The sequence below is a fragment of the Anneissia japonica genome, unplaced genomic scaffold (genome assembly GCF_011630105.1).
Source record: "Anneissia japonica isolate Jap-2015-1 unplaced genomic scaffold, ASM1163010v1 scaffold287834_len5846547_cov211, whole genome shotgun sequence".
In the NCBI taxonomy this organism is placed as follows: Eukaryota; Metazoa; Echinodermata; class Crinoidea; order Comatulida; family Comatulidae; genus Anneissia; species Anneissia japonica.
In genome coordinates, this window is record NW_022704992.1 from 3,423,674 (window position 1) to 3,447,183 (window position 23,510).

At 31.7% G+C, this 23,510-nt stretch overlaps 1 protein-coding gene across 1 annotated transcript in view; it reads left to right on the top strand.

The window, feature by feature from the left end:
* LOC117104947 (cyclic AMP-responsive element-binding protein 3-like protein 2) overlaps positions 1-21,463 on the top strand; it is a 24,638-nt gene extending 3,175 nt beyond the window's left edge. Inside the window, exons 2-9 of the mRNA XM_033245903.1 lie at positions 13,626-13,824; positions 14,939-15,145; positions 15,301-15,497; positions 15,852-15,998; positions 16,102-16,160; positions 16,969-17,134; positions 19,761-19,956; positions 20,289-21,463. Coding sequence (XP_033101794.1) covers positions 13,626-13,824; positions 14,939-15,145; positions 15,301-15,497; positions 15,852-15,998; positions 16,102-16,160; positions 16,969-17,134; positions 19,761-19,956; positions 20,289-20,629 — 1,512 coding nt within the window. The 3' untranslated portion in view covers positions 20,630-21,463. The remainder of the gene's footprint in view (positions 1-13,625; positions 13,825-14,938; positions 15,146-15,300; positions 15,498-15,851; positions 15,999-16,101; positions 16,161-16,968; positions 17,135-19,760; positions 19,957-20,288) is intronic.
* The last annotated feature ends 2,047 nt before the right edge of the window (positions 21,464-23,510 follow it).

Sequence of the window (23,510 nt, forward strand, 5' to 3'; positions counted from 1 at the left end):
CGTTAAACTATTCCATAAAAAAACATTGAAATTAAATTTTAATGTTTTTTTTATGGAATTACTGATAATTGTTTTACTATATTAGGTCTGTTGCACTTTAAAAGCTTAAGAAGCATAAGTATATTTAATAGTACAGAAATTTTTGTCAATACTGTAATTCAATAAACTATTAATAGACTTTCACAGGTTATTGCAATATATTAGAACCGTTGCCAGAATATTCATCAAATCGTCCCCCAATTGGAATAAAAAGTAAAGATGAGAATTTACCAATAAAGATGTTAACAAATAATGACAATATTTATTTACCATTATTAGGCAATATGTAAAACCATTGCCTAATAATGCAATAACCACATGCTTACATTGTATTGAACTTTGAGTGCGATGGAAATTGTTTCATTTTTAAAAATCGGGGAAAGAAATCAATGTTAATTGTGAAATCTTTTCAAAATATTGTGCTATTGTGGAATTTCATTGAAAATATATTCTTTAAACTTTGATAATCAACTACATGGTTTGAAATAATAGTTTATGATGAAGTTTACGAAGGTACTTCCACGATTATTGTATTTCATTTGACCCTGTGACATTTAAGAATTGGGCGATACCTATCTGGGTTATTTAAATTGAAATGCACTTAAGGCACGGTGTTTAACTTTTAACGGACACACCCACAAGGATTCTCTATAGTTTTGGTAAGTTTACTCTGTTGTTTACCCACTCAGGGTTACATACGGTTTTCTTGCAAGTCATTGATGCATTCAGAGGGTTTCCTATGCATTCACAATCGTCGAAACTACGGCTGACTGGGTATTTTGTCCTCGGGTTGTGGGCGACGTTTCTTCTTATGAATGGAACTCAACTAGCAAGACGTTAAATGTAGTTGGGAGTTTGTTCATGTATTCAAGCTAAAGGGACGCTTATTACTTCTGTATCGCTACCATTTGCTTTGTATACTCAATTTACAGCATTCCACTAACTTATCCACTGTAAACAGCTCTTAAGTTTTATTGTCAAAATATCACATGATCCTAAGATCCAACAAGAGAATTTTTTAAATGATTTGGTTGATGCTAGTATAATACTAGAGATTTATTGCAAGAATGCAGACTTGATATTATGATGTTTAACTGACCATAATCCAAGTGTTAACAATATCTTTGTTTCTGTAATAATACAAGAAATATGCCAACATTTAGTGCTTCCTAAAATAAATAACAAGTGATATGAGATAAAATTTGCCTCAATGAAATTTTAACTGAACATATTCCTGCTGTTATTAGTAATAATAAAGAGGAGTAGAATTGAACATCTGTTTTTTTTTTTAATAATTTCATTCAATACTCTCATACAGTAGTAGTATCGTAACATGTGACAGGAAGCAAATGGCGGCCCTGTCTGGATTCACAGGAAATCTGAAGTCTACTTCAGGAAGACAAGTTTTATTTGAAATCTGTGATTACATTACAATACTAGTATTAATCCCAAGTGAAGGCTTAATTTGGCAGGAATTCTCCAAGGAACATAATCGGCCATCTTCAAATTTTTGTTTACATTTTGAATGTTGAACATATGTTGGCAAAAACACAGGAACTACTTTTTATGTAGGCCTAGACAGTTTATGAATTTAGAATGTAGGTTGCTTCATATTGAACCATACACATGTTTGATTTTAGAATGTGGCTATGCTTTACACCGAAGTGATCAAAATCCCAATGGACTGTATAACTGGGTATAGTAATCACAGTAAGAATCTCGATTCAGGGTCAAATCAAGTCTGATTTGACCAATTAGATGGCGTGTGTGCAACCTTATTGCTTAAGTTCTACTATAAATATATGTGAATAGTCTATACTAATGTAAACAATAGTTTGCACTGGGTTTCACAATAAAGTAAGATGGTTGAGGTAATCCCTTATCTTGTCAATGCTCTCTCCAGGTAGGGTCTATTGTCCAACCAAAACCATTATTGTTTTGATTTTGAGACCAGCAAAACCATTGATACCACAGTTCCATCCTTTTGTGATTTCTGGATGAGGTAGAGAATAAAAAAATTGTTGATCAAAAGAAGTGTTGATAATTGCTAGATTTTCATTTATACTTACCATAGTATCAGTATCAACTGATTTACAAATATTTTCATCAAATGCTCATCTAGTCTGTCTAACTTGGATCTTCCTCTAACTTGAGCTTAAAACTCCACCCTCTAACACACTCTCACTATGATCTGGTGATGTAAATGAAGAGCTATACCAAAAACATTTTATGCTGTTATATTATACTTTGGAACTCTCACTCTTTAATGTTTAATATCCCTCTTGAGTTACTTTTAGCCATGCTTTAGGTGAGTCCTCATTAAGCATAAATAAAATATAGAGACAGCACTTACAGACTAAACAAATTTAACGTGGACCACAATTTCCACTTGTGATTGGGTGAACTTTAGGTGACTCTGTGTTATTCACCTCCTATATTATTTATTAGAATTTTTATATGGAAATAATATGGGTGCTAATGAATAGAACCCTGGGTGGCTTTAAAATGATATTAAGATTTTATTCCAATCCTGAATTCCATCTCCCTGTTTGGATGCATTATGCCACCCCTCTTTTTAAGGCATTCTTCGGTTAAGAACCTTTGTAAAAAAGAAAGGTAAATCAAGGCTAGATATATAACTAATACCTACGCTTGATTCAGTTAATCAGTGATGTGTGAAGGGAGCAATTCTTCCCCTGTCTTAAGTAGCTTTAGGGTAGGATTAGAATTTTGACTGCATGTTTGCAGATTGCCTGTCTACTATTCTTGCCCATTCATATATCTTACAATTAATAATATCCCCATGCCCTATCCTATTATACGGTTTGTAAGTTACAGGGCCCATTATTATACCACAAGATTAGAAAGTTATACTAACCACAATTTGAAGTCACAAAATATTTGTTTCTAATTACTGTCCACTTCTTTCTTGCTGCTCCTTTGATTATTATTACATTAGAGGATTTTCAACAAGTGCCTGTCGGCAATTGGGGGTGGGAGGTACTGCACCACCAGGGTTTGTTACTCACACTTCCCCAACTCCCCAATTCTAAATAATTAATTATTAAGCAATAAAATTGGAATATACATTGAATTAGTAGAGCTGTGAATTTCTTTTACAGACATCGCCATTCTAAATAATGTACTTTGGTAGTTTTCACTATCCAGGGCATTTTATTTGACGCGAAGGATAATCTATCTACTGGAAATCATATCATTTATGTACTGGTAGAATAATTACACCTATTGTTGTCCATATGGAAAATCATAGCTGGCAAAAAAATAAGAATATGGTAATCTGATCCAGTGATCTAAATGTTTTTGAAGGATGGTGTTAAGTTCTTGTTGAATTGACACACTAAGCCTGGGGGTCTAAGGTTAAAGGTCATCTGAAGGGGATACTGGGTATCAGGCTTTGGAATCTTCATGATTTTAATAACAGAACTAAGGGAGGTAATCTGGTGAGTATAGGCTGTTCATTTATAACCAAATAGTTCACATAATTTTGCTCTAAACCTATTTAGTCCTTGAATTTTTTCTCCAAACAATTGTACACAAAAAATATAAAAGGTCTAAGATTCAGACTTGTATTTTCATTCAGGGAATCCCTACCCCCTGGAGTACTGTATATATACATACTGTACCTATATTTGCATGCTGCTCAATCTCCCCTTACACACATAAGTAAAGTCCCCAAAAATGATTCTATTCAAAAGATTTCCAGTTCATCCATTTTGATTTTATAATATTAACAAATAGAAACTACAGCTTTTAAGCTAAAGATTCTTTTTTATAACAATATCCGTATTGTTAGAAAGATTGTTATTGTGAATTTTGTTTAATTTTCATTTTCCTGATCATGCTACCAGGCACGAAGTGTTGTGCTTGTCCTTTGAATGAGTAATAATGGACCAACCCAAGATTTGACTTTTTTTTGTTTGAGCTCTTTTAACTTCCATCTTTTGTATAGGGCATACTATTCACAATATTATAACACAATTCATCAGAAACTTTCAGGAATGCAAAGCACTTTTGCCAGTGGCAGGATTTTGATGAATGTGGTCTATCCGATGACTGGCTTACTGTAGATTGCTCGGTCATTTACACAGCAATGCTGATATACTGAATTATATTTATGGACAGGTTTTTAATGTCTTGTTTTTCTGTACATATGAGACATGCCTAGCAGCTACATGAATGCAAGAAAACACCTGGAATACTAATAATATTATTACACATTTAAAAATGTGCATAAATTATTATCTTAAAAATTATATCATGATGCATTCATAATCTTTCAAAGTAATTTGCCAGGATACTGTATTTACTGTTCTTGATTCCTAAATTGTTATTGTCTGAATTTTCAGACTTTGTTTACAATTATCCTAGGCAACACGGTGTCATAATTTTCTGCAGATTTACAACAGATTTAGACTTATGCCTCCGTTTATAGTCATTAGTGTCTGCTGTTTTTTTTTTTTTTATCCATCAGTTGTATGGCTTTGGCAATTTTCTCACCTATCTTTGCAATACGAATCAAAATCCCATAATTTCTGCATCATACAGCGTTGTTTAATTAGTTCTATTGAGATTAATTATCGGTCTAGAAACACTGCATGTTTGGAAACTACCAGGGCAGAAAAATCCAACCTCTCCTAACAATGTGGCATCTTGATGTTAAATCCAGTCTTAGGCCAAATGAATATAATGTTTAGTTTCATGTCCAGGATTTGAAATTATTTTTGGTGAATCATACAAATTTCTTTTCTTTTTCAGAAAAGAAATGATTTTTTGTAATGTATTCTGTCAATCTTAGGCTTTGACAACAATATTTCAGATCATCATTATTTTTAACTTTCATTGAAAAAAGGGATTGTTTTTTTAAAAAAAAAAGTTTACTGTATTTTGGTCTGTAATTCATTCATGAAACTAGACGGCCCCATGCGAGGTTTATGCTAGAATTGAAAATGTTCCAGCAGAGAGCCAGATTGAAACATACCAAGCGAATGACATCAAATAATTTGTTGGCTAAGTGACCCATTTCAACAGAATCAGTGCTGTAGTTATTGATTTTTATTCCTACATACTTATTGGATTTAAGCCCTCATAGACTCGGTGATGGCTATACATTAAATCTAAGGTTTTCTTAAATAGGTATACTTAGCGTGAAAATCCGGCTGGGTGTACCCTTTTTAGTCTTAAGCGTTTTACACAGGGTATTGTTCTCTGTGCATCCATTGTACCTGTTACAACAACTCATGAGGCATTTTCCAAACTGCCGGTCTGTAAAAGTAACCTTTACTTTCCACTGTAAATTGACTCTTTTCAAAAGAAGGCGTGCCGGCTTCGTCTACTGGCAACCTGAAAGAAACTAATCAAGCGACAAGTTTCTGAAAATTGGACACTAGAAACCTTGCAATTTTTGATGTAAATTATGTGGGAAGATCATTATACAGTACTTAAATTGAATTATCCACCATAATTCTTGTCAATGTTATATTGTTTGTCATTGTTGTAAATTAAGTGGGAAGCTAACTTAATAGAAGTTTAGCCCAGGGTGGTACTCCTGAATGGATAGTGAACCCACATCCATCTTTGCATAATATTCATGTCATTGGTTGTTATGATTAAAAATGTAACTGCAAACATCCCAATTTATATTAGCCTATATAAAGTAGAAACCAGATAATTATTAGTTCGCTTTCAGGGTTTATAATTTTCTCAGTGTATTAACTGTGCTACCAAATAAATACTCGACATACAGCCTTTACAGGTTCAAAATTGACTCACTTTATATTGTCAATAATTGACCTTCATGTTCCTTACAGTTCATGAGAATTTTAATAGCTGAAAGACCCCATACTGGAATGTTTCCGTCAACATCCCCTTTTACCTATGACCTACTGATGAACTTCAGCTTGTACTTTGTAGATGCCAATACAATTAATTGAAACAAATTTTATAATTTTTTTTTTTTTTGTAGTAGACATTATCTCATATCAGTGAACACTCCATTTTTCCAGTCAGCACACCCATACTTTTCCATGTCTAGATAGTGTTTGCCACTGTTCGATTGGGAAAGTTATTTTTTTACACTATTTTTGTTCAGATTATTTATAGATCTATAATATAATGTACAACAACAGAAGTACTGGATAAATTAATGAAAAATAAATTGTTTCGAAGTGTGATGCATTGAAAATCACTATATATCTTTATGTATTTTGTAAATACATCAAACAACCTCACAATGATTTGGCTCAAGTTTTGGAGACTACATGATGAGAATACAATTTAGCAAAGCATGTGTGTATCCAGATAATCAATATTCCATAGAAAATGCTGTTCATTCCCACAGTGACATCCCGTGTTGATGCAATGCCAAGCTAAATATTGGTCCTGTACAATGAGCCTGAGCCAACGCAACGAGATACATGCCTAGTGGATTCATGTAGGTGTGGGACAGATTGATTTGCAGTGTTAAAATCTCGGCTTTTCATTTTTGCCGCCAATTTTAACCAATTACTACAGGTTTAAATGCATGAAAAGAAACATGTGATTAATTGGTGAACAATCTGTTGTAAAAACATGAAATTGTATTTTCAGTTATTGTTATTATGTGTGGAGGAATTATTGACTTACCCTTTCCCAAAATGTTAGTTTTATCATGGTTTTATCTAGGCCTTTACAGTACACGGTAGTGAATTATCGGTTGGTTTTTGAGAGCACAGAATCGGATTCTAACTAGTCTACCCCGCAAACTTATAAAATTGACAAAATGGAAAAAAGTAAAAAATAAATGTATATAAGCAAACTACAAATGTTACAAATTTTTAAAATATGGTTGAAACTAATTTTTTTTTAATATTTGGCAAAAATGTGAATATGGTACTGTAAGTGAAATAGTAGAAGTAATTTGTAACCCATACAGTAAATTAAGTTTTCAATTATCAACCCTAATTTCTAATGTAAATGTCATTGAAAATCCAATACAGTAAGTACTGTGCAGAAAGGTATGATTGTCTGATGCAATGTTTTGAACCTGTTTCATTTGTTTTGAATCTTGGAAACAGTACAGTGCAACCACTGCCTATTGGCTGACAACTTTATAACCCATAAATCACATAGGAAGTTTACTAACTAGAATTGCAGATGGAAACAGTAGCTGTATCTTTATTCTGATTGGTTACTGCTACAAATGTTATGAGTGATAAGCAGTGCAGCCTTGGTGAAGGCTATTATTTATCTCTTCCTGTACAGAATTTTTTGGAAGATTTTTGCTGTACATTACTTATTCTTCCATGATTACAGCATGGATGTATATTACCTCAATGATTACAGTACATGTACTCATTCTGTAGTTCAAAACAAGAGGGAAAAAAATTTGTCATAAAAAGTTGACAGTTGAGACTGTTTGTGCCTGTCTAGTTTATTATTACAAAATAACAAAGCATAGTTTTATTTATCATATTTGTTTAACCTGCTAATAAGCATAGTATATATTTGCCTATTTTATTTAAATCTATTAAGTCTTTTCATTTTATAAATATGAGTGTTTAAAATATTCACGTCAATCTTCTTTTTTGTCAATAAATTTTGTTTTAAAATTATATAAATATTTGATTGAATTTATTTAAAAATCCAAAAGAGCTATAATTATGGCGTTGATATCGGTAAGATACTTGTATCTGATAGAAAATTTATTCATTTTGAACATTAAATTTGTACATGAAACAGATTGAATACTTTCTCCTAAGTCATGTGACATAAATCAGACAGTTGAATTTTAGAACCCTGAATAATGTATTTCATCTTTTAGTTTTAGCATACATTTAAAATAAGTTTACATAAATGATAAGAAGTGGTCATAAAATGGAATCCAGTTAAAAAAAACTTGTTGCCTACCTAAGCCTAGTATTAAATCAAGTACTGTGTAGAATTTTGTAAACCAGCTGTTAGCCTATTGATTTGTTCACTGGTAAGAGGTTTGCAGTTTGTTTGCTGAGTCCATTTGTAAAGGCAACAGCCTGTCCTAATCCCACTAGAAAGCTTTGTATTTCAACTCATTTGTTACAATCACAGGAAATGTACATTTTTTCGAAATAATTTGATGATATTCATTGATTGTGGTAATTAACACATTTGTAGGACCACATTTCAGAGTACTTTACAGTATGGAATATTTGTAGCAGGCCCTATAATAATGATCAATATAGGCCTATTTATAGAGCTCCAACTAGTATTACAGTCTTGAAGCACAGACATGATAGACCTACTACATGTTTAGTACCTTTAACAATGCATGGGTGTGAAATATAGTATCATAATTGTGTAGGTCATCCCCTTAATTCCCCTATGTACAAATCCATTTTATTGACCTTTGCATTTAAAGATATGATGAGTAGGTACTCTGGAATTTGTGAATTTTGACCAGGGGGGCATTGTGTTCAGTGTATGAATACTGTATCTGCTAAAGATAACAATGTAATCTTCAAAGTTCTAAACTAAGCACAAGACAAGCATTTGATAAGAAATAACAGTTGCAACATAACCCGGTTTCATTTATTGTTCTAACAGTGGTCATAAGATCAGTAAACAATGCAAACTTGGCTCTTTCAAGATTCCTATGCTTGTGCAAAACTCAGAAGGAAGTGTATGGCAGCATACATAAGACCCTATAAAAAATATTATTAGTTTATCACCCTATCTGGGCAGGAAAATTGATGAGGGAGGGAGGCTTTTTTTTAAATTTTTTAATTTTGCTAAAGCCAAATATCACCCTTGGGTTGTTTGCTGGTGCATTCATATTCAAATTAAAACATGATTTAGATAATGCAAACAATATCTACTAACTATTTAATAAAATAAATGAAAAAAGTAAATAAATAAAATTAAAAATTTTTCAAAAAAAAAAATGTTTTTCCAGTACCATAGAAGACATGCGCCTGTTGGTGATAAACTAATAATTTTTTATTGGGCCTAATAAAAGATTTCAATTTAAAATGAACAAAATGTCCTTACTAAATGTAATGTAATGTTTACTTTTTGTAGAGAACTATTCCTACTATCTGTATACAGCTCATTCTCACACTAAAACAGTGGTCTACTGTTTATGAAATAAGACTTGATGCGCCATATGCCCAGGGAGCATATTTACTGTGTCTTATATGGAGCCCAGAGAAACTGCAATAAGTATGTTCTGAACTCAATAACACTTGACCTGACCTGGTAACTGTATATGATTTAATTCCAGTCAGTTGACCTTGCCTGATTGCTTAGCCTGTTGGGCAAGTGCGTCCATATGGGGAGCATATGGTTGTTTACCCTCAATTCACCTATTCAACCTTATTTTCAAAAGAGGTGAAATGTCCGCCCACCAACTCAGCTGAGAAATTGCTTAATTCCATGTCTGATATTTTGAAATTGCTTCTCTATATTTTTGTAATGAACACCACTAACAGAAAGTGAAAATAATAGCTATAATTATATCAAAAATATTTGGAACAGAAATTTTATAATTTAAATCAAATTCAAGTTATTTAAATTACAAAATTATTAGAAATTAGGCATGGAATCTGAACTTTTGAAATTGAAATAGGGGGTGTTATTCTCTAGTGCATAGTTCTATAATAAAATTATCAAAACATCAGATCAGAATAGTTTTTTTTTTCTCTAAATGCTCGGTTAATATTAATTTAAAGACAGTTATACTAAATAGGAGAAATAATAAGATAATTAGTTGGCAGGTACTGTTTGTGATATGGCATAGTAACTAGTTCTAACCACTAACTAAACTTTGTTCTCTAAATTTCTAAAACAACACTGGATTAACTTAATACCCTCCCCTACTGTCTGCCCAAAATCTCAATGCAATTAAAGTATTTTCTTTATCTTCTTAACCTGTTGCTCTCTCCATCTGGTTACCTCCATCTGGTACATTGTAAACAAGAATTAATTGTTAATTCATTAATTGACATCGTTTTGTTTACAATTTCAGCTATAATCTTAGTAGCAGTAAGTCAGGTGCTATACAACACTTACATTTCTTATTCTAATGTTCATACCTGTTGGGTTTTCAATTCAAATTTTAATATCCTATATTTAATAATTTATATATTTATTTTATATTTTATTTTTTGGCTTTTAAGTTTATACGGGGGGAGGGGGGTTTCAGTTTATTTACTTCATTTAGTTAAATTATTATTGTGATTACAAGTAGAAAAATCAGCAAAAAGTGAAGGGAAGGACTAAGAGTAACAGGTGAAATGACACCTACTGTAAAAACATCCAATCCCCAGGTTGCCTGTTGTTTGTTCAAGTCAAAAATTATAATTCTCTTATCATGATTCAGTGATGATAGATAAGTTTGTAATTAAATTGCTATCTATCTGGATTATTTATATAGTGTTCTGATAATATTTATCAATAAAGATAAATTCATCTGTGTCTCAAGTATGTATGTGTTACTGTTAAATCTTTAAAATTATTTTTTATGAGTACAATAATCTTAATATTACATTAATAAAGGGATATGCAATTTGCAATTATAAAGTATAAATACTATAATGTTGTTATACATTTAATAAAATATATTGCATCACTCTGGTATAACCATAAACTAATGGAATTATCCTGTAGGAATTTATTCTTAATATTGCATCAGCCAATGGAATTAATTCTGACAGCCAGCTGTAGTACTGTATAGGAAAAAGATACAAATATTAAAGAACTGTGATTGGTTGAACCATGGAAACACTGCAGACTGGTATCTGTGATTGGTTAAGAGTGTGATAACATGTTGCTTCTCTACAAGTCGCCAGTTGTCCACAGCTGTTGGAGGGGATCAAATTGCATGCTGGGGCATTCTTCGATTTCCCATGAGCATCGGCTTTCACAGGACGTAATTCCGCCAATGAGTGCCTCTAGAATTGTCATGTATGATTATGGTACTACTGCTTGTGTTCAGCAATTTAAAATTCTACGAACATAAGTACTATTCTGCACGACTAAAAATAATTCAAAGTTCAAACTGCCCTTTTGAGCTAACGAAAACAAACTTTACCTAATTAAAATTTACATAAATATTTACTTAAATATTTTGGTAGAAAACATGCATAATCTGTGCATTAAACTGCTTTCTGTCTAGTTTTATACTTTAAATAATGAACAAAATTAATATTTTTTTTTGTTTTTTGCTTTCACAACAAAAAGTTAAAAAGTGTTTAGTTACTAATTTCTAAAGCTAACTTTATGTTATTCTCTGTTGCGTCAAACAATCACTCAAGGGAGTAATTATCCTCATTACTCTAGCATAAGATTTGTTATTTTCTCCTGCAAAAAACAGAAAAGAAATAAAATTAATGAAATCGTTGACATCATCCACCTACAGCTGTGCAGTCTATTAAGCTTCTACATATAGTACATATTGTATGCCACAGCAGCTTGCTGGAGTATTTACAAAAGACACATCAGATGGTAAATTTTGCTAACATTATACGTGTGGACTTTTAGCAGTTGTGATTTTGCTTTGCTAAAATTAGACTTGCAAATGACAATTATCGTGGGGTGTTTTTTTGTGTTTTTTTTTAATTGGCTGTTGCATAATATAGTAGATATCAAAACTATATTTTAAATATAATTTTAACTATTTTTTTTATATTAAATTACTATATTATGAAAAATCTTCAACCAATCAGAATAAGATGTAATGTCACATGACCTTACAATGTCAGTTTTTGAAGATGTTCTAAATGTGACCTTGCAATGTCCTTGGCATGTGTTTGGAAGTTTAGATGGAAAAACAGACTAATTCATTTCTATTCCCACATGAGACTGGGAAGCAATATAGCTTCCTGTGAGTAAATGTTATAAATGTGTCTGACACAATACATAATGTAACGCTTTGTTCCTAACTTGACCTATTGCAATTGCTAAATTCATTATATAAGATTTGTATCAGAAGACTTTCTTCACAATACATGGTAAAATTGTATTTTATTACTTTACAGTGCATATTAGGCTATATATAAAAAAATGCAGAAAGTAAAACTCATCATCATTCACGTAATACACAAAATCAGTTTTTATTACCAACACTCAATTTACACATTCCATATGCTAACATCTGTTTGAATTAAAATAGATTCAAAATGAAATATGTAATATTTTATAAACTTGACATTTAAGAGTTAAAGATGTACTGTCCCTTGAAAATGATCATAAAAAAATAATTTTTAAATTAACTTGCTCATTTTGCAGTAACATACAAATTATTAACTTGAGCATAGAAATTATTAAATTAAAAAAATGTGTTCCCTGATTTTTCAACTGGATAGTGACTGGAAGTGTTTCTATCATTTTTTTTGGCTGTAAAATGATGGTTTTTATGGGTAAGCATTTTTTAAATACACTAATTTCTATGTTCAAGTTGATAATTTTTATGTTACTTCAAAATGGGTAAGTAAATTTCAAAAATGATTTTTATGATTTTTTTGTGTTTTTTGCAAGGGACAGTACATCTTTAATTGTATATATTCTGTAAATTGAGATTTCCAAGAAGGATAGATTTTTGCACTGTTACCATTCAAGAGTAAATTTAATTTAATTTAAATTTTCTTACACTACAGACAATTGTTGGTAATTTGAAACTCCTCAAGGATTGCATTATCTTATTTGTGGCTTCCTTCTGTCCTTGCTTACACATTGTTCTGGTAAAGCATTTTGGTTAGTGGTTAAAATTTGAATATAAAAGAATAGGAAATGTTAATGGATAGTGCATTTTACTTATTTAAAAAATATTTTTTGTTAAAATCATAAGTATTTTTGCTAATAATTATGTGAACTTCGGCAACAAGTTTTAAGGTAAAAATATGTTTCATTTTTTGGTTTTTCATTTAAATAATTAGAGACAAAGTATAAAGGTATTTTAATATCATACTGTGCCAACATACTGAATAAATTTCCACACAAAAAAAAGAACAAAACCGGAATATAAGTTTCATATCAAATGTGGTTGCTATCTCAGCAGGTTTTATAATAACAAAAATATGTTTTGCCCTTTGTGTTGCCATATTACATGTTTCATGGAAATTGTTAATAATTATAGCAGAGCCGTGTTGGTTTACGCTCTCATATTCCACGCACGAACTGCACCATATGTTTCTAACATAAACACAAGCCTGTTAAATATCAATTCTAGTCTAATCCCTATATTTTTAACCATTCCATAAGTTTTTCAAATTGTATCTTTATAGGTTTAGCTTTATGTACTTGTTTTCAAATATTATATTCTGTCGCACTCATTTTTTTAATTTTGTTATAATTAGTTACTTCCAGGTATTTCCATGTACCTTGTGGAACTCGATGATAAAGTGACATTAATAATCTGTGTTGTTACAACTGTTTGTGATTTGTTCCTTTACTATTAAAATTAGTTCCATATATGCCTATTAATCTTAGTTATAGCATTTTATACCTCCATGGTTGTAGACAGCAGCTTTAAAAGAAAAATTATAAACCAGAATACAAATTTAGATTTGTTTTTATTTTATGATAAATTAATGTGTTCCATTTTTTATGTCTTTCAGCCCTTGTCAGAGCATTTGAGTGACTTACCATCAGATCTCTTACAACATCTCTTTGATGACGACCCGCTGCTGTCTAGTAAATGTATTGGAGAAGATGGAAGTCTTTCTCCCAACCCACATATCCAGACAGACCACAGCTATTCCATGACAAACGAAATAGGCCTACAATCACCCCTCATGAAGGATATTGAACTTGAAGGTAAAGATAATTTGGGGGATTAAAGGGCTGCTTTTATTTAATACCTTTAATCTGAGTAATTTCTGCATCTTTAGCTTGCAGATTATTAGGACAGTCTAAACTGCTTAAAATGAGACATTCTTCTACCATAGAGAAATGACTGTTTTTGAAAAACTCAACTACTATGATCCAATTTGAATTCAGTATTCATATTTTATCACAGGTTTAAAAATATCTGCAATATTAAATTAGTTATTAACAATTCAGAATACTTTGTTTGCAATGTTTTGATCTACAGTAGTAATAATAGCTTTATTTCTATACAAGCCTAAATTATAATATTTATAATTATAAAATATGTCACCCATCCGCTTTGAAAATGCATAACCGTTACTATGGAGGCTAGACTCTGATTTTCAATCATCCATTGTTTTCTAATCAGTTGGTATTTGTCTTTAAGTTAAAAGCATCATAGGTAGAAAGTAGTAGTGGGCCTTATATTCCTTTAGGCCTAAAAGAATTACTTGAACCTTGCAAAATGCTACAAGCTATAAAGCAAAAGGCTTGGTCATTTGATGCCTATAATTTTAATTTATGCTAATGATATGTATATATTCATTCATAAAACCGTTTTGATAGGCATATTCTAGCATTTGATAACTGATAATATAAATTTGATGCATATTCAGCTTCATATTTTAGATTTTGCATATTTATTTCAGTCAATAACGTAAAAATGCATTCGTGTACAAGCCTTTTTAGTAGATTTGTTGAATTATATTAATTATCTGTCTAATCAATTCAAATTAATTACTTTTGTCCACAAATGTCCAAAAAATCTAGAATCGGTTGGGTATAGTACTGTAAAAATGAAGACAACACTTTAGAAAAATATACACAATTTTGTAGCAGCTTATTCATATGTGATAGTACTTAAAGAAGTAAGAGGGTTAGTAGTAAAAGGTTGTGTTATCAATGTACAGAGACACTGTTCTATAGACATGGTTACTACAGTGTATTTGTATACATTTTATGATCACATTTTAAGATAGTAGTGTAAATAATTGTAGGCTGTTAATGACAGGATATGAGGGGGCTGATGTTATCATAAACACTTGTCCACTTCTTCCTCTAGACTTTGAAGCTAGTGAAATCGACGTTGAATTTCCTATGGCAGAGCAGGAAACTCCAACGGCAAACCCAGTCAAGCAAGAACAAATCGGTGACATCAGATATATCCTCCGTGAAGCTGTTCCCATAACAACTTCCGCTGTACAACTTACGATTCAGGCTAAACCACACAACGAACTTGCAAAAATTAAACTGGAACCACATGACACAGGTAGGATAATATATTATGTATAAGACAAAGAAAAAACATCTTGAATATAATCATGCTATTTATAATGGTAATTTAGATTTAAATTGATTATATTTTGTTTATAATTTGAATGAATAAGTTAATAAAAATGTTATAATTTCTTTCAACCACATTAGTGAACTTAATAGACCAAGTACAACTCCCACCAAGCCCACCCAGCAGCAATAACAGTGACAGTGAAGGGGGTGCTAGCCCCGACAGATGCAGCTCAGTGTCCTCAGAATGCCCCAGCCCGACCTACATTTCACCACTCCCAAGGAAACCGATAGCGACAACCAGAACAATCACACAACCTATGTTTACAAACGTACAGGTTTGTACACCAAAAAAAAATCGTTTTTAGCAAGAAAAAAACTTTATACCTAATTAACAGGATATGTATGTATTGACAACTCATGAATAAGAGGTTGAAGTTTATACCCTTCAAGGTCATTTCCTGTTTTAATTACTGTATGATAAAAAATATCCATGGTTAAAATCAAGCATACAAATGTAGCCCAATATTATGCTAATTAAGTTGGATTTGCATTCTATTTATTGTCATGCAAGCCATGCAATGTTTTTCAAAAAGTAGGAAATAACAACATAAGTGGCACTTCCATATCAGTATGTCTGCAATGCAACCTTCTTTTTAATTACTAATATTTTTAAAATTTTGTTTTTGCAGAGGCTTCCGCAATCAGGACCACTTATTTTAACGGAAGAAGAAAAACGAACATTAATAGCAGAAGGATACCCCATTCCAAGCAAACTTCCTCTCTCAAAAGCAGAAGAAAAAGCACTCAAAAAAGTCAGAAGGAAAATTAAGAATAAGGTGAGGAAAAGTCCACACTTGCGCTTTCAGAATTTGCGTTTTTGAATGGAAATCATTGATTATAGTAAGAAACAATAAACTAAACAATGCTTTTTATATTCAGATTTCAGCACAAGAAAGTAGAAGGAAAAAGAAAGAGTATGTAGAAGCATTAGAAAGAAAGTGAGTAGTCATGATGTGTTTAATGTACTGTAACATTTGCATCTGACAGATTCGTATATTTAGACATTCTTACGAGACAGGAATCCGAAGTAGTGTATCTGCCGCCACCGATTGATAGATCCCCTGTGGGAAGATTAGGCTCTTTATCTCCAGGCACCAGTGATCGGATAGATTTCCTGATTATATTTCCTCTCCCAAATGGTGTAGAAAAGATTCCATTAATAATGTTTAAGGTGAATATTTGTGGGTGGTATTTTTTAATCCAAAGCAAACATTAGCGCTTAATATAGAATTAATGCTTGAAATCTTTTTATTGTGCTTTAACTAGTGAGTTAATAACTTACCTATAACAAATTGACTGAGAATAGAAGTGTTATTTTCAGTGCTGCTCTACACTGTGTCTAGTTAAAAGCACTTAAAGTGTTTATAGTACTTTTGCAATTCTGACGTTCTGCCATGTTTTTGATATTGTGATGTAGTTTTTTTCTTAAAATCGTTTAGTATTTATGGTATTGATTTTTCAAGTGTACTAGTGTTTGATATTGCATTATTGGTCCCCATGTGTTAAAATAAATTGAAAGAAATTGAATCAATTTAATTGTTTTGTTTTGAACAGCAAATAAATGTGATACTGTACTTATTTAGTCAATGGCTGTTAGGCTATAGATTTGACCTAGCTGCCTGATTTGATGAGATATAGACTGCACTTGTCTTTTTTTTTCGAACCAACTCAACAAGTAGAAAAAATTATAAATTTATATGTCAATGCTAACAAATCAAATGTGCTTTTTTTGTACCTTAAATATAGAATGGAACAGTATACACAAGAAAACACAGACCTAAAGAAGCGAGTTGACTCGCTTGAAAGCAACAACAAAACACTCGTCACACAACTCACAAAACTGCAGTCTATCGCAAATAAAATTTCAAAACCAATCCGAGCTACTTCCACACAAACAGGCACTTGCCTGATGGTGAGTTTCCGAGACAATTAATCCTATTTTTAGCTCTGAAATCTTAGTTACTTTCCACTTCCTGTGTGTACAATTGAAATTTGATAAACTACTCATGTTTATGTATATTTACTTTGGAGTTGACAATTTGTATATATCTTAATTTTACATTATATTTTAATGTATATAGTATGTATGTATATATACATATATATTACTCAATCTTCTCAAGTGTTTACACACCACAGACATCTGTTCCGTGTGTGATAATCAAGTGGAAACTAACTATGATGTGATTTCCTTTAGACTTAAGTGTAGTCTGCAAACTCTTCTTAATCTCTTCGTTTGATTGGTTAACTGCATGTGCCTCTTGTGAATTGGCAGCCATTTATATTTTCTAATGCATGTTAAGAAACGCACGCCTATTTTGATACAACTTATAAATAATTTGAGTTTGTAAAAAGTTTTAAATAACTGCATTTGATAACACCTAATATAATACACACTAATAAGATAATATATCTTAATGAAATATAAAGATATTCTTAATAAATGGATTATATATATTTCTTTTAATTACACTTGGAAGATGGACTATAACCATTTTAAATCTGTTGGGCGTGTATTTGAATATACTCTGAACAAATAATTAATAATGTTGGGTTCAAATTACTTACAATCCTGGATTTCTAAAACAAATTTTTCAGAGAATTAGATTAAACAAAATTTGTGGTAAACAATAAAAGCTTGTTTGTAATTTATTCTTCGACATTTTACTATGACAAACAAGATCCTGTATTTCAGACAGAAACGTATCATTCATTAGTTGTCTACAACAGCTGTCACATTGTATTGATTTTATGAAGGATGGAATCCTCCCTCGCATTTTGATATGTGCATTTTATTTTGTTGTTTGGCACCTGTGAAAACATGGCTTAGTTCCACCGTGGAAGAACGCCTGGTTGATTATTGATTTTGTTAATGCAACAAGTTTGGATACCTGTTGAATAGAGAAAAAATTATAAAGCTAATAATATTTTGAAATAGCATATTTCAGCATATTATAATATTGAAAAAATTACTTAATTGAAAAAAATGAAAAATTACTTAAAACAGTAATATTAGTTTACTTCTGTATTGAAAATCTTTATGAAATTGAATGGAATTGATTTAATGATTATTAGAATTTATGTTCACACATGTATTGAAAATATTATATGAAAATCTATTCTCTTTTATGTATTCAATCCTGTCTCCCCCAATTAGTAATACAACAAATTCATAAAGTATAATAAAAAAACGTAACTAATTAATATGGTCTTGTAAGTTTTTGTTTGCTGTGTTAATACTTTTTAGTTTATATCATTTTGTGGTGTATACGCTTATTTCTATGCAGTATCGATTACGATGTAAAAACAGAAGGTGACCCAAAGGACGAGAAAACCAGCAAGAAATCCCTCGGTTCTTCCACCCTTGACCTCAGGTGCAGTATGCAAATATGGCTGTCTTATTCTTTTTTCATTTTTCTCACTTCTGATGTACACATTTGCTATCATTTTTTAATTGTTAGATAGCAGTGGTCGTTGAAATCACTGGTGTTGGTATGGCAGAAGAAGAATTAATATTTATTGTTTCTGATACTATAATATTTTTTCATATTTTCAATCTATTTTTTCTTTCTATCTACTTTCTTCCTAAAGCAGCATTTGCATACTGCATCATAGCTATCTGCTAGTACTTATAAAGTTTAATAATTGCTTGGATGGTTGTTTGTGTTGGATTATTAATACTGCTTGTCCTACTTGTGTATTGTCTTTTAGCTAACACAAATTGAATCAGCCTTGTCTGAATTTGATTACTGTTTGTGTCTGCCCTCTTGCTTATATTATTTGTGCGATATTTTATTAGCTTCCTTTTATGTATCTGATTAATATAACATGTCTAATAGTATAGCACAAATCACTTATTTCTTATGAAGCATGATCTAATAAATAAGGTATAATTAAATTTACTTACTACTTCATCGAATACTGTAGAGTGAATACTCTTGATAACCTTTAACCTCTGTTGTAATACCTAATTTGCATAAGCACACGCTGGTTGCTATTGGATACATTTCAATTTTGAATTATCAACGCAATTGTGATGATAATTCAAATCCTGAGAATGTAACAGGTGTCAGCTGCACTTATACCAAATATTGCTTTTAAATAATTTTCCAACCCAGTTTGACCTTTTAATTGATAGATAATATAATTTATGAAATTTTCCTGTTGAACTGTACTTTTAAATTGATACTAAGTATCATTTACATAAATTGTAAAGTAGATTTTTAGTCATTATACTGCCAAAAATTCAAATTTTTACTCAAAATATAATTTTCTTTCAAATCTGATTGTGAAGATTATATTAAACATGTTTAAAAATCAGAAAAAAAAGTTATTTTTTATTCTGTGTATTATTGTAACTATACAATCTATGATAGTCTTATTATATTTGCTGAAATTTAAGTTTACTGTGAAAACTATAGAGGGAGTTATTTACCATGTAGCTGTTCATTTAATTGCATTTCCATTTTCTGTGCCATTATCATTGTAATAAAATTATTCTGTTTTATTTAATTGTTATATCATTTGTATCTCTGCAGGTATTTGTTTTCTGCTTTGCTGTTTTCCTTGGGAGCTGGTCTCCCTCTTTAATATTTAATCGACCCAGTCATTCCACAATTCTTCCTCCCAATCCGAACTTGATGAAACACGCTCACTCAAATGCGCAGCTGAGACTTCCGTATGGCCCTGCACCTCCTCCGTCGTTTGCCTATGACCCATACACAACTCCAAACAGTAAGTCATAATGCTAATTTTCTTCAATGTAACTTACAAAGTATGAGTACATCCCCATTATGATTGCTAAATTACAGGACCCTCCATGTACTGAGAACTGATAAAAGTATTGGTTGTAACTGTCTTTTAAGCTTCTGTAGTGGAAATAGTATTTATAATTCATAAGGTTTGAAAAACCATCAATTATTTTGGTAACAGCCATTTATTTTAATTTCTCATTAAAACAATAAACTAGGTAATACTAAAAAAGTAACCATATCTATTTACAGTATAGTATTCTATTAATGTGAATATACAATTAAATTTTAATAAAATTATGTTTTTTTTTTCAGTGAATTCTAGAATGCTTATGTCAACAGACGAGGAGAGCAGTGAAACGTTCAGTGAAAATTATCCGTACATGACGCGACTCAACACCCTCGACAAAGTCCTACAGGAGTCTGGATACAACCACCGGTCAGCACCACATAAAATGGTTGCAATGGAGCCGCCTGGTTTCCCTCTTCCAGAGGTCATTATCGAGGAAAAGGTCACAAATGATGACAAATACACAATCAATGGATCCAAGTCACACTTCAGTGCCCACCAGTCCAATGGTCAGTCTATAATATACACAGATATGGAAGCTGAGGTCATTTCAGTTGAGACAAGAATCAATGGTTCCTCCCAATAAAGGTCAAAGAGGTCATAGTGTGCAAGATTAAAATGTCAGCCTTGAAATTCTTTTCATTTATGAAATATTTTCTCCCAAGTCCTGTATAGTAAATAGTATCAATTTATGAATTTTCTTTTGAAAATAAAACACTGGATTTTATGTGGGTCAAGTAGAAATTAAGTTTCTTATTTTTTCTCAAGCAGTATCCAAATGTATTAAGATGTTTTAAAACCAATCAAAGATGATATTTTAATCTTGCAAACAAATTCTATATATTTAAAAGAATTATTTTAAGGCCAATGAACAAAGAAATATTTAAAAAAATAAACAAAATAACTTTTAAAAGTTTTATTTATGCATGCATATATGTTAATATTTTATTGCTAAGTCTGACAAAGCCACTTCATTTTTTCACTCATTTGGGAGGTGATTTTTTTGTTTTTTTAGATTATAAGTAATTCATCTGTAAAATCCATGTCTTCCAGAATTTAATAGACTTGGAAATTGTTTCCACGATAACACAAGTCAAATGAATTTAAAATTGTAAATAGTTTTAAGTATTATTTTAATTCATTTATTAGCAATTGTATGGAACTCCATACTGCCATTACATTCAGTGCAGAGGTGCACCAAATATTTTGTAAAAAGAAATTTCAAGAAAAAGAAAGATATAGTGAATGCTAACAAGATTTTATTTGAAGCTTACCTGAAGAAGTTGCCTTTGAATTGCTTCAGTTTTTCATGGCAAAAACAGTAACCAAAAAAAAATGAACCACTATATGAATTGACAACTTTTTGAGAATTGTCTAATAATATATTTCTCTTTGTAAATAAAATTGATACATAAACAAATTTACTTTGTTCATTGTCTTGTTGAGTTTCCTTTTCTACAATCCGTAAATGATATAATAAGCAGCTCCGTTGGATAAGCATCACTCCAGAAAGAGCGCTGTACCAAACATTAATTTTTTTACTAAGTGGCGCTCTTCTATAAGCGTCGCTGTATTCATTTTTAATATTTTCTATTTTGAAAAAGAACAGTTAATTGAGAGTACATATATTTTACGGTCATAATATCTTGACCTTACAATTACACGCTGTGCCAACATAATGGTATAACCTCAACTCTGATGTCAAATGTTTTATTTTTATTAAATAATTTATGTATAAACCTAGTTTAAATTTGAACCGCTTCAAATCCGATCAGCACTAAGTTATGTGCACTGTAAGGGCTGGTGAACCCAGCAGATACATATTTCACAGAACCAATATACTGACCCAGTACCAACAGGACACAGAAGCAACCAGACTATCTATGTTTGCAAATGCCACTTAAAACCTAGTTTAATGCTTAAATAATATTATTTCTGACTTTAATTCATTATAGGCTTAGTTCTGGCATAATTCACAACATTTAAGGTTATAAAAATGATGTTTCATTTCATTTTATTTATTTATCCCAAAGGACAATAAAATTGATAAAAAAAAAATAGTAGAGAGAGGGAAAAAGATGCTCTCAATAGGCCAGACAGCATTGCCAAAAGGTGAACGAAATCATTGTCTGTGGCTATCCGATGTTGGGGGTTAGTGACAGGATACAGATGCCTATCAAAAAATGCAGCCGAATATTCCTCTTTCTTTTGGTAATACAGTAGTGCTGAAGACCTTGTAAATACTAACTAAAATCTGAATGATGTATCATTTTGTTAGAGCGGCGCTACGGGGGTGGGGAAGGGGGGTTGAAAGGGGAATTTTTTCCCACCCCCAGAAAATGTTCTTTCCCCTCCCCCATTTTGCCCACTCAAAAAGGAAGAAAAACCACAATTCGTCGGGGACAGAAGAAAATTGTATGTGTTTTCTTTAGTAGACTATCTAGGCCTATATATAAAATCGATTGAAATAAGCCTTCTTTTGTCCCTGGACCACTTTTGAAACATTTTAATCGACGCCCGACCATGCCCACTTTGCTCTCGTCGAGGACTTTTCCCCAAAAAATTTTGCTCATGATGATCAGTAAATCGTGTCGTCATAATGTTTCGTAATTTAATGAATGACAATACTACGAATCTACGTCAAAAAGAGTTTTATCAGTGACGTAGGTCTACTTTTGTGGCTGCCCTTGACAAAAATAGTGTTTACATTCAAATTATTGGGTTACTTTAAACGTGTATATTACAGGAACCCGGACATGAACTGCCTGTTGTGTACCTTACTTTTGATGGTGCAGATATCTAAAGTGGTACGGTGCTGTTATATATAGGCTAAGGTACCGTCTGACGTAGGCAAGTCCAGGAAATGGTCGGAGTCGACGTCGGGTGCTTCCTTCCTATAACTTCTTAATAAAGGCGCCATCTGTGATTAGCTAAACAGATTATGAATTTGGAAAACCTTTTGTTCTTACTGTCATTGAAAAACTTTAGAAAGCTAGAGTAAACATTGCGTATTTGTATAGATAGCCTATTTAGTAACAGCTACTTAAAGAAACCAAATTATTATATTAAATAATAATATGCTTGGACCTCTTAATATTAAATCACTCGTAGATGGTCTAAAACGTATTATAAGTTGACGCGCTCCCGTGTCAATACATAATAATTCAATATTACTAGAGTATACCCATTAGCCTACCTTTCAAAGTATTCAATTTGCTGACATGTTACTGTGTTATTTTATTACTCTATCATCCTAATTTTTTCGCCACCCCTCCCCTACCCCATTGGAGGTGTAATTTTCGTTTACTCTAGGCCCTACTTCTGAGACTCTGACTCCGGGAGGGGGGCGTGGTGGGAATGAGGCGGTACGACAAGCCTGCCCATGAAATTGACGCTGCGCGTCTAAAATGTTGGTGTGGCTCTCTTTCAAATAGGCCTGTCATTCGAACCTTCCCCTACTGCTGCAC